This window comes from Lagenorhynchus albirostris, chromosome X, assembly GCF_949774975.1.
Source record: "Lagenorhynchus albirostris chromosome X, mLagAlb1.1, whole genome shotgun sequence".
Taxonomy (NCBI): Eukaryota; Metazoa; Chordata; class Mammalia; order Artiodactyla; family Delphinidae; genus Lagenorhynchus; species Lagenorhynchus albirostris.
The window spans coordinates 808,200-820,218 of NC_083116.1; the positions used below are offsets into that span (position 1 = coordinate 808,200).

General features: G+C 48.4%; 2 protein-coding genes across 2 annotated transcripts in view; one reads left to right on the forward strand and one right to left on the reverse strand.

Moving 5' to 3' along the window:
* The window catches only part of F8 (coagulation factor VIII), a 118,135-nt gene that overhangs the window by 90,659 nt on the left and 15,457 nt on the right, over window positions 1–12,019 (forward strand). The window contains exon 22 of the mRNA XM_060138837.1: window positions 2,458–2,613. Coding sequence (XP_059994820.1) covers window positions 2,458–2,613 — 156 coding nt within the window. The remainder of the gene's footprint in view (window positions 1–2,457; window positions 2,614–12,019) is intronic.
* Window positions 5,425–10,799, reverse strand: F8A1 (coagulation factor VIII associated 1). Its single transcript, XM_060138838.1, has one exon. It carries the CDS (start codon window positions 10,737–10,739, stop codon window positions 9,597–9,599), a length of 1,143 nt encoding a protein of 380 aa, XP_059994821.1. The 5' UTR covers window positions 10,740–10,799; the 3' UTR covers window positions 5,425–9,596.

A 12,019-nucleotide genomic window follows, 5' to 3' on the forward strand; every position in this document is an offset into this window, starting at 1 on the left:
CCTGGTTGGGGAACTAAGATCCTGCAAGCTACACAGCACAGCCAAAAAAATAACAATAATAATAATACATTTTCTTTAACCCGAAATATCCAAAAATATTTTCACGTCAACATGTGATCAGTCAGGACTAATTACACACGTTTTACCACCTACTTCCCCCACCTGCATCCTCTTCTAGTCCGTCAGCTTTCATCTTTTTCTCAGTCAGCTGAGGAAATTCCCCTACATACTTTACTCCTTTGCAAGATTGCATCTGCTCTCCTATTTTCCCTGAGGTTAAAATGATAAATAGGGAACTTCCCTGGTGGCGCAGTGGTTAAGCATCCGCCTGCCAATGAAGGGGACACAGGTTTGAGCCTTGGTCCGGGAAGATCCCACATGCCGCAGAGCAGCTAAGCCAGTGTGCCACAACTACTGAGCCTGCGCTCTAGAGCCTGCGAGCCACACCTAATGAGCCCGCGTGCCACAACTACTGAAGCCCACGTGCCTAGAGCCCATGCTCTGCAGCAAGAACCCACCGCAATGAGAAGCCTGCGCACCGCAACAAAGAGTAGCCCCCGCTTGCCGCAACTAGAGAAAGCCCGCACGCAGCAACGAAGACCCAACGCAGCCAAAGATAAATTAATTAATTAATTTTAAAAATTAAAATAAAATAATAAATAGGGATCAGGGAAAGATGAGCTAGCTTACCAGCAAGCAGACACAAAGAGTACATCTGTTAATGCCACATCAGCTCATTTTTTTTTGTTTTGTAGGCACTGCCAATTATGACTCAATTTGACCTGACCGCTAATTCCTAAGTATTTTTTTTGTTTGTGAAGCTGCCAAACCAGATGTTCTCACCTTGTATTTCTTTGGTTATCACTTTCAACTTTATATGTATCACCGCATAGTGGACATTTTAATCTATTTGGCTGCCCTGCATCTGTTCTATGTATTTCCTTTTTGTAATAGCATCCTCATTTCTATTTGGGGAAATCTATCTGCCTCACTGGATACAGTCTGATGAGACTAGTAAACAGAGCACCTTTTCCAAGCATAGCCAAAGAACCCTGAGTGATACAGCCTATTAAATTTCCGCTTCTTAGATTTGGCCAGTGTTCCAGCTTGCCAAGCTCTGTCTCCCAAAGTATTCTCTAGTCTTCCAGTTTCACACAGTTTACTGACTTGATCAGTAAACTTTTTTATACTTTATCAAAATCATGATCAAAATATTAAAGTATACAGGGCTTCCTTACTATGTACTGAAAACAAATCAAGCGACTAAATCCCTATCACAACAATCTTCATTTCAGATAAGGAAGGTGAAGCACAGAAAAGTTAAATAACTTGTCCCATGTCACACAGCCAATAAGTGGCATAAGCAACTGAAAGTACCGGGTACAAAATCATGACTTATGTTGAACTGTACTGTTTCTTTGTGTAGCTGTAAACAAATAAAACATATATATAATATATAGTCTGTTTCCCCAGCTCAAATTTAAGTTCCATGAGGGCAGGACTCTTTTTTTAATTGTTCACGACTCTATTCCCAGTACCTAGAACAGTGCTTGGCACATAACAAATGCTAAAAATATATTCTTTGAATGAATGAGTGTATGTATAGATGGAGCTTACAGTCAACTGAAAAAGATAGTCATTAAGCACAAGAGTCATGACCAGTCCAATCTGGGAGAAGTTAAGTTTGAGTGGCTTGTTAGGGCAGTAACAGATGTCAAAATTCCTGTAATAGCTACTGCCTTGTAATGCTTGCGTGACCCATGCCCACCTCTTTAAGACCCACTGTTATTCACTCATTCATTCCAAAACATGTGCTAAGCATCAGTATTACGTCAGATGCTACGTTAGGTGCTGGGGCTAGAGAGAATATAAAAGCTAACAGGTAGTAACTGTTCCGTTACTGCTCAGCAGTGAGCTCAGCACATGTAATGTATTAACTCTTTAATCCTCTGGTAACCTTTTGCCATAAATACCATCATTCCCTCACTTTACAGATAAAGAAATTGAGACATAGAGAGGTTAGGTGACTCAGACAGGTTTACTGCATTAAGGATCTCAGTCTAACAAGGAAGGCAAAAAGCATGAAAACTTTACAATGTGGTGCAATAATTTACTATAATGAAATTATATATAAAGTGAAATGGAAACAGAGAAGAAGCCGCACTAAATTTGTGCAGCACAAAGGATGTGTGCAGAGGAAATTGGAGCTCAATGATGTGGAAGTGCTTTCCTTTGTCAGGAAGTAGTCTGGGAACTCAGTGAGCACATTTCCTACATGTTCCCATCATTTATTCCACAGCTTCACATGCATCCACATTTCAGCATTGGTCTCTGCTTCACCTGCACCTCCAAGGTAATACTGGGTGTATCTGTAACCATGTAGATTCTTCTTAAGCTGATAAATGATTTCAGAAGGTGGTACATACATTTAAAATAAAGGGTTGTTTTCATCTGTAGGTGGATCTGTTGACACCAATGATTATTCACAGCATCATGACCCAGGGCGCCCGTCAGAAGTTTTCCAGCCTCTACATCTCTCAATTTATCATCATGTATAGCCTTGATGGAAAGCAGTGGCGGAGTTACCGAGGGAATTCCACTGGGACCTTAATGGTATGTAATTAGTCCTTTTAAGAGAATGCATGAATCTTTTAAAGAGCTTTTGACAGATTTCAGGTATGGAACAAACACTCATAGCTTCCACAAATTTAACCCCCCAAAAAAGAATTTTCCACTCATGGGCAATAGGAGTGACTACGGACATATGGACAAAAAAGTGTCAGCATCAAGGATCTCATAGGTAATAGAAATGAACAGGTGCTCTGCTGAGAGAAACATGTGATTCCTGACTGGGTAGATTGATAAGATTGTCAGTTTGCTTATGGATATTCTAGGTCTGAAGTGACAAAAGGGCAAGCGGGCTCAAAACCGTAGCTTCATCATCTACTTTTCCCTCATTCTTGCACCCCCTGATGAACAGCCACACATCCAGCCAACTCTTCCTTGGTAACACCTCTCCCATCTCTTCTGTTTCATTTATACAGTTGTTACTACAGCCCGAGGCCCCATCACCTCGCACTTGACGTATTATGTTACATTCCTAACTAGTCTTCTTCTGTTTCTAGTCTCTTCTCTAATAAAAGCTGCACATCGTTTTGGGGATCATACTATCAGTCCCCTGCCTAAACCTTTCAATGTCTCCCTCTTGTCTTCAGAATAAGGTTCAAATCCTAAAATGGCCCCATGCAAGATGACTTCTGTTTGCCCCTTCAGATCTGTTTTCCTGCTTCGCTACCACGCCTCTTCTTCTGTGAGCCTGGCATGTGGAATATCAGGGTATTTCTTCCCTTGGCTGTAACTCTCCACTGAAGGCCACTGCTCCCCTCAAAGTGGTTTTCTCTACATGTCCCAGTTACTATCGCTGAGTTGCCGATGACCCCAAAACTTAGCGTCATGAGAAAAGCCCATTTCGTTTTGTTCTTGGATTCTGTGGGTCAGGACTTTGGACAGGGCACAGCAGGGATGGCCTGTCTCTCTGCTCCATGGTATCTGGGGCCTCAGCTGGGAAGATGTGACAGCTAGGGGCTGGAATCATTTGGAAGCATCTCTACTTGTATGTCTGGTGGTTGGTGTTGAGCGACCTCTGGGGCTGTTGACTGAAGTAGCTTCTCCCAGCATGACTGGCCCAACTAGCAAGGTGGAGATGACGTCACCTTTTCTAATTTAGTCTTTTAAGTCATGTAGTATCACTTGCAATACATTCTGTTGGTTATAAGCAGGTCACACATCCACCCACGTTCAAGGGGAAGGGACCTAGACCCCACTTCTCAATAGGAGGAATGCACAGAATTTCTGCTCATTTTGTCTACCTAATCTTCTCCTCAGCCTTCCAGGCCTAGGGATGGCAGCACCCTGCCCCCGCCTTCTTAGCTAGTACCTTTATTAACTTTTCCTCAAATTATACGAATTTTAGTGTTCCGTGTTTCTTGCTGGAACCCTGCCTCGTACAGTAATTGCTGCCAAAAGTAGCCCCAGGAAACAGACCTTCAAAATGGAATTCTAGGGTTATGTTGCTAATATATTCAAGGAGCACAGGTATAATTCCCTGCTTGGGGAGAAGACTGGATGCGGAGTAACCTATGACATGCGGTGGCATCACAATTTCTCAGATTATCACCAGTGAGTGATACAATGGGATGAGCTACAGATGGTGAGGAAGACATTGGGAGATTAAATTGACAGTGGCATTTAGTTGCTATGGCAACAAGTTTAGCATACCTGATTGTAGAGTGACCTGTCTTCTTTTTATGGCCCTTCCTTTTACAGCATACATAGGGAAAAAAGAAATTAAATGTTGTGAATATATGCAAAGAACACCCATGAACATACACAGAGAATCAGGATGCATCCATGGAGCTCTGGAGGAGCCTTCCATGTCCTGTGGTTACAGGCAGATACTTGGACCTAATACCAAATCTAGTAGCTGAGCATGTGAACTGCAGAGTCACAGTGACAATTAAATGGTCAGTCCCACCAGGCCTATTATGCTAAGGTAAGGGCACTGGTGGAGAGGAATGGAACTCTGAGACCAGGGATGGGTACATTTTTTTAAAACTGGCTGTGCTGCACAGCATGCAGGATGTTAGCTCCCCGACCAGGGATCCAACCCGTGCCTCCTGTAGTGGAAGCCTGGAGTCTTAACCACTAAACCACCAGGGGAGTCCCGGGATGGGTACATGTAGGCAGACATGCATGAGGCTGAGAACTGCAAACCTCCAAATTGCCCTGAACCTCCTTTGCCTGAAGAGGTAACCCTTCCCCAGTCTCTGAAGCAGTCATCCATGCTCTGCATACAAGTCTCTCAGTGACTACACCCTGAATAGTTGCTTCCCAAGCCAGTGGCTAGTCTCCTTAGGGCCCTTGTTTGGCCACTACAAAAGCCAGACGAGTCATGGAAAAATGACAGATCATCACAAATTTAATCAGGTGGTGATGACAAAAACCCTGCAATTCCAGGTGTAGTATCTCCTCTGGAGCGCATTAACACAGCCTCAGGCACCTAATATGGAACTACAGACCTGGAAAATGCTTTCTTCTTCATTTCCATTGACAACCAAAATCAGAATAGATTTGCATTTATGAAGTAGGAACAACAGTATTAACTTTACTGTCCATGCCTCAAGGCAATGCCACTTCCCTTGTTCCTTATCATAATATAGACCCTAGGGACCCCAAACATCTCGACATCCCACAGAATACCATACTGGTCCATTACATGGATGACATTATGCTGACAGGACCTGGTAAACAGGAAGTAGTAATCACTCTAAATGCCTTTGTGATTAATACACGCACACACAGACACATACACAAACACATAAACATTATATATTGTGTTGTCAACTAAAAGAAAAATACACAACGTGAGAGTTGTGAATCAAGCTTTATTCAGGGTCTTACTGATGACTATAGCCTGGGAGACAGCCTCTCAGATAGCTCTGAGGAACTGCTCCAAAGGGGTTGAGGGGAGGCTAGTTTACATGATTTTTTTGTTAAGGAATACATGCGGTCAAGCATAAATCTTGGTAAAATATTACTGCTATTCACAAAGAACAGATACCTCGAGTTCACGATTATAGTGTTTTTCTATGTACGGGAAGATGCAAGAAGCAGGGTTCATTAAAATTCTTCCTGAAATGCATATTAACTACCTAACGGCCTGTTCGTCCAAAGCACAGAGCATCCTGTTATCATCTTTAATTTCCTGTCTAAAGCAGAGTGCCTCATCCTGTTATCCCATTCATCTCTTCCTCTGAACACCAAGTGCACTGTCCATCAGCGGCTGCAGCAGATACTAGTCTTTGTAGACTTGGATGGTGACCAAAATGCTCTTTGCTCTTCTTTTGTTTTCAGTGTGATATATATGTACAGATATAGATATATTAGCATATGTTTATTAAATATTAGCAGATCTTGCTTCTGACTTTAATGGGAATGGATCCCATATTTTGCTGTTTAACATGCTGTTAGTTTCGAATATTTTTAGCTTCTTGCTACTCCTACCTTATTTGGAATGGCTGTAGAATTTCATCAAATGCTTTCTCAGCATCTTGGATAGGATCACATTTCTTCTCTTTGCTATTGTCAGATTATACTCACACTCAATGGTGGGCTGGCGAATGTTTAACAACCAGCTCTGGGGCAAAGTGGGGGGCAGTCAGCACAAAGGCCTTTATTTGTAGTGTTTGCTGATTTCCATGATGTAAATATTCCCATCACACCTGATTTCAAGCTGCTGACACAGTGTCATTGAATGCAGAGTTGGGAGCAGACGCCCACAATTGGCTCTCACAAGCCAGTCCTAGCTGGGGCTCCAGCAAACGTGATGCTGCATTCCTGGGAAAACTGCCCTTAAGTCATAGTGTCTCAGTCATTTAAAGTTTAGCTGGATCCAATTTGCTAACATTTTGTTTAGAATTTTTCTATCTGTACCAATCAATAAAGTTGTTTTACCTCTTTGGGGGGCTGTACTTATCAGGCTTTGGCATTAGAGTTATACTAACCTTGAAAACAGTGTAAAAGCTTCCATCTTTTTCCATTAAACTATTGCTCTAGAATAGTTTAATTAACGTAGTAATCATCTGTTTAATGAAAATTGGATGGAAAAGCCACTGTGCCTCGTTTAGTGGTAGATACTTGAACTATCTTTTCCGTTCCTTATCTGATTACTGGCATTCTCATTCTCTGTTACCTATAGTTAATTGCTGTAAATGTGTACATTAAAGTTCTATCTCCCTTCCCATGCCATATATCTTTACCTACATGCACACATGTATCTCTCTTTTTCCCCCTTTATCAGAGTTGGTGTTTATCTATTCTATTGGGTTTTAAAAGAATCAACTCTTGGTCTTAAAATCAAACATAGATTTGAAGGTGGTGTTTTCTAATTAATTAATTTCTGTTTAAAATTTTAAAAATTCACTTTCATTTATCTTCTTGTTTCTTAGAATCTGGAGTTAAATGACTAGTTCATTTATTTTCAAACTTTCTTGTTCAATGACAAAGATAAAATAGTTATTAACTACACTCATGAGGGTCATTCCTTGAACAGTTATTGAGTAACTACTATGTTCTAAGTTCTAGTGAAGGGCTGCACAAGCTAGAGCCCATGGACTTGGAGTACAACCCGCTTTTGCATATGGACTGTGAGTTAAGAATGGTTTTTACGTGTTTAAAGTTTCAAAAACAAACAAACAAGGAAGATTATGTGGTGTGAAAAGACTGAAATATTTCTCTCTCCTCCTTTACAGAAAGTGTTTGTGGACTGTTGGTCTAGTCTAATGGCAGTAGAGATGCCTAGACAGTTCACATTAACCAGAACCCTTCTATCTCAGAGCTTTTTGCCCAATTTACAAATTTCAGTCTTAGTCGTCTTCCTCCAGTATAGTGGTTCTCAAATGCCTTAATATCTTTGTACCATTTACATACAGAATATTTTTTCATAAGGAACATTTCTCATCATAGAAGTCCCTTATAAAGGGGAGCCCAAGCACCCTTTCAGGATCACTGCTTCACTGCCACTATTTTCAATATTTCATAATATTTTGAATGTTAATTTTGAATTGTCAATGAACATTTCAATGATGCAGATCTTTCCCTCTGGTTTTCAAGTTAAAAAGAAAACTAGTCATGTCCTGTCAACATAAGTTGATATATAGCAAGAGATTTCTGTCAAAATCACTGAAATCTGGCCTTGGCCCAGCTCTCCGTGCTATGAAGTTTCTGAGGGAGATACATAAATGAACCAATGGCAAACGGAAAAAAATCTTTAGCGTTTTCTATAGTTAATGCTTGTATACCCAATACCAGGCTCTCTGGTAATCCCTCCCCCCACCTCCTCAAAGCAAGGAGTTTAGACCAGAGGTCTAAGGAGGCTTCTCCTTGCGCCCAAACCCAAATGCTGTCACCAGTCACGGCCCGTAACTCCTAAGCATTCTTGTCATAAGGACAATAGGAAGGAGGCCAGAGCTGCAGCCCAGGCTGACAAGAGTCTGCCAGCAAAAGCAAGAGCACAGGGGAGCACGCACCCTTACCACCGTGGCAACAAGCTGGACTAGGCTTTCAGGGCTCGGAAAGACCCTTCGGGCAGCCAAGGGAGAGCACAGGAAGGGTGGCTGAATCTGTCTCACATGGGCCTCCCCTACATTTCCTCAGCCACTGCTTCCACACTGCTGAAATAGAAGGAGAAAGGAATACCCTAAAAGCCCCATCCACTTTGGGACACTTAACTCATAGTGACAACACTCCACATATTCCCCCTCCCCCCCAAATACGCAAAACCAAGATCTGTTCCCAAACTGTGTCCTTAGATCTCACCTCAAAAGATTAGTGCCGTCTACAACTTCAGCCCAAAGGATGCGTTTTCCCAAGCCGAATGAATGAGATTACATTCTGAAGAGTTCCTACCATCACTCTCAACACTAAAGGAAATAAAACTGAATTTGAGAAAACAGCTAAGTCGGTTTGCATGCAACGTTTGGACCAAAAAGCCTCGGAAATTTAGTGTTTAAAAATGGAACGCCATCCTGCTTTTGGGGAACAAGGGCACAGTCTGGCATACACACGATCACACGATACCCAAGCAGCATGCCGATTTTACATATTGGAGTTAACTAAGATTTGTAGAAGGACCTGCACTACAAATAAAAGCTGCCACGTGGATTACCCGTACCTCTCGAAGTGGAGCCAGAAATGCAAACTCCAGTGCACGTCTGACACCTCTGCTCTGGAGCCCACCCCGCCCTCACCCTCACCCCCACCCCCACCCCGCTCTGCACCGAACACATTCGCACGGCAGCTGAGAAAGGACCACATCGCAAATGATCTCTGTAGATTCACAGGCACACTGTCCATTTCGAATGAACGAATCCATCTTGGAGCTAAAAGGGAGCTATCTGCTTCTGCTTGCCGCCTCCTGCCAGGTAGATAAGCTATTCCCACTTTACAGATAAGGTAAATACGAACCACAAGCTAGGAGGGTCAGAATGGCTTTATCATGGACTGAGGGCTGTAGCGACAACAGCGTAGTACTGAATCCAATGATGCCCACGAACACGTACGGGGCGCATGAAACACAGGGGGAACTGGGCGATCATGCAGGCGGACATCGAAATACGCTAATCAGAGTCATCGTGAAAAAATCATGCAGCTTAAGTAGCGAGCCAGAGCTGTGCAAATTAACCCTCAGTCGGAAAGAAGGACGCGGGGGGAGGGGAGCCTTGCGGGGGAAGAGGGGTGGGTGGGGACAGTTGGGTGAAAACAGAAGAGGAAAGGGGGCGGAAGGGACTCTCATGGTTCTGTTGCAGTTTCTGGGGAAGAGAATGGGAGACTCTACTCCGATTCTACCATATGGTTTTTTTTCTGCCGCTATTGTGGAAACAACGTAACTTGTAGTCAACCACATTCCTCTGGTGGCAACAGGGGTAAGATACACTGCAAAGGCAGAAGCGCCGGGTCAACGCCTCTTGTGTCCCCGTAAACGCGCAGGCGGGTGCGTGAGGCTCGGGGACAGGCACAGAGTCGCTGGGAGGGACTCGTCAGATCCCCTGGCCCGACGGGGAGATGGTTTCCTGCAGAACGAGGTGCAGGAGGTGGTTCTGCTCGGCGCTCAACAGGGGCCACATCTCCACCTGCAGCGACTTGACGGCTTCCGTGTCCTTCTCGTGGGTGGCCATGACCAAGGACTGCAGCAGCAGGAAGAGCTCCTCGGGAAGCGGGCCGCTGCTGTCCTGCCCGTGGCCGTCGAAGGCCTCCCAGGAGTACTTCTCCAGGGTGTGCGCATGCTCCGGCAGGAGCTTGGCGGGCGGCGGCTGCAGGAGCAGCAGCAGCAGCACGCGGGACACCTCGCAGCGGACCAGCACGTCGGCGAAGGCGCCCAGCGCGGCGGGGGAGGGCGCGGCCGCGGCCGCGGCCCCCGCGCCGGGCAGGAGCAGCGCGAGCGGTGGGGCGGAGGCCGCGCCGGCCCCGGGCTGCGGCGCCGGCGGCTTGGGCTGCGGCTGCGCCGGGGGTTGCGGCCCCGTCGGCGGCACCGGGTGGCTGCCGTACTCCCGCGCCAGGAGCTGCATGCGCGTGAAGAGCGCCAGGGCGCCGCTGTAGTCGCGCGCCAGCAGCTGGCAGGACGCGGCGTCGCCGAGCGCCTGCAGGGCGGCCAGGGGCAGCTGGGGCAGCTGCAGCTGCGCGGCGCGTTGGAAGTGGCCGGCGGCGGCGGCCGGCTGGCCCAGGTCGCGCAGGGCGGCCGCCAGCTCGAGGCAGAGCGCGGCGGCGGCAGCCGGCTGGCCTAGCTCCAGGTGCAGGCGCACGGCGGCGCCCAGGGCGGCGGCAGCGGCCTGCAGCGGCTCCCCGTAGGCGGCGGGGCAGGCCAAGCGCTGGCGCGCGTCGCGCTCCTGCCGCAGGAAGAGGCGCGCGGCCTCGGTCAGCGCCAGCGCCTCCCCGGGCCCGTGGAAGAGCGCCTGCTGGCAGCGGGCCACGGCCAGCTGGCACCAGGCCGCGTACGGCAGGCACTCCTGTGCGCGCAGCTCGCGACCCAGCTGGCCGAACTGCTCGCCGGCCTCCGCCACGTTAGGCTTCCGCAGGAACCGCTTCTTCAGCTTGTTGCACACCTGGCGGTAGCGCGCCAGGAAGTCCCCGGCCTCAGGCCCGGGGCCCGCACCACCACCCAGGCCGGCCGCGGAAGCCGCCATGATCGCCGCTTAGGCACTTCCGGGCGCGCTGACGCAAGTGGGCGCATGTGCTGGGCGACGGCGGCGGGCTGAGACGTGCCCTGCGACGGGCTCCGGCCCACCACGCGACCGCGCCGGCTCGGCCGCCCGGAGCTCTCGTCGCCCTGGTGATATGCAAACTAGCAAGCACGGAGGCCCGGCCGGGACAGGCTGCGGGTGGTGTATGCAAATCGGGGGCCCTGGGGCGGGGCGTGGCCCGCTGTCCGGGGTTCTGTGAGCGGACCAATGGTGCTGGGGCGGGGCCTGGCTGGGCGCCCCCTGTTGCTAGGTGACAGCTTTTTAAAACAAATTTATTTATTTAATTTATTTATTTTTGGCAGTGTTGGGTCTTTGTTGCTGTGCAGGGGCTTTCTCTAGTTTCGGCGAGCGGGGGCTACTCTTCCTTGCGGTGCGCGGGCTTCTCATTGCGGTGGCTTCTCTTGTTGTGGAGCATGGCTTCTACGCGCGCGGGCGTCAGTAGTTGTGGCACACGGGCTCAGTAGTTGTGGCTCTCGGGCTCTAGAGCACAGGCTCAGTAGTTGTGGCGCACGGCCTTCCTTGCTCCGTGGCATGTGGGATCTTCCCAGACCAGGGCTCCAATCGGTAGGTGACAGCTTGTTTACGCAGGTTGCCAAGCAGGGCATCTCTTGGCATCTCTAGGGGAACACAGCCAAAAACTCTTGACCCTGTGTGACCCTAATTCCGACTTTGCCTATGTGTTGATTGTGTCCTGCCCACCCCAATCCCGATCATGCCTCAATCTTCCCGTCAAAGCCCCTGCCCCATGGGAGTCCATGCCAAGCGCTCTGTCCACCTACCCCTGCCTCCCGCACCCAGGGCGGTCGGTCGCCTTGGCACCTTCACCCTATCACGACACCGCCCTCGCGGTGTTGAGCGCCGCCGCAAGGAACCCCGTCCCTCTGGGGACTTTGGTCTGGCTCCGACTTGCTCAGAGCCAGCGGGGCAGCCTTCTGTTGTCCGGCCTCACCCCAGGCCCCTGTCCGCCCCCACCCCCGCCGCAGCCAGCCTCTCCCACCCAGGGCCACCCCATGCACTGTCACCGTGGGAGACCGCTCCTCTCTGTCTGTGACCCCCGACTCCACGCCCCGCACCCCCCAACTCCGGCCAGACCCCCGCCCCCATCCCTCCGACGAGGGGTGTCCCACCACCACCACCTCCCACTCCAAGTGAGTGAAGCATGCGCAGGGGGTCTCTTGAAACACTTTATTGACTCGCAGTGACTGTGCCCAAGGCGGCGGGCA

Coding starts and splice junctions, on each gene's coding strand:
- F8A1 (XM_060138838.1), bottom strand. CDS start 10,739: ATGGCGGCTTCCGCGGCCGGCCTGGGTGGTGGTGCGGGCCCCGGGCCT.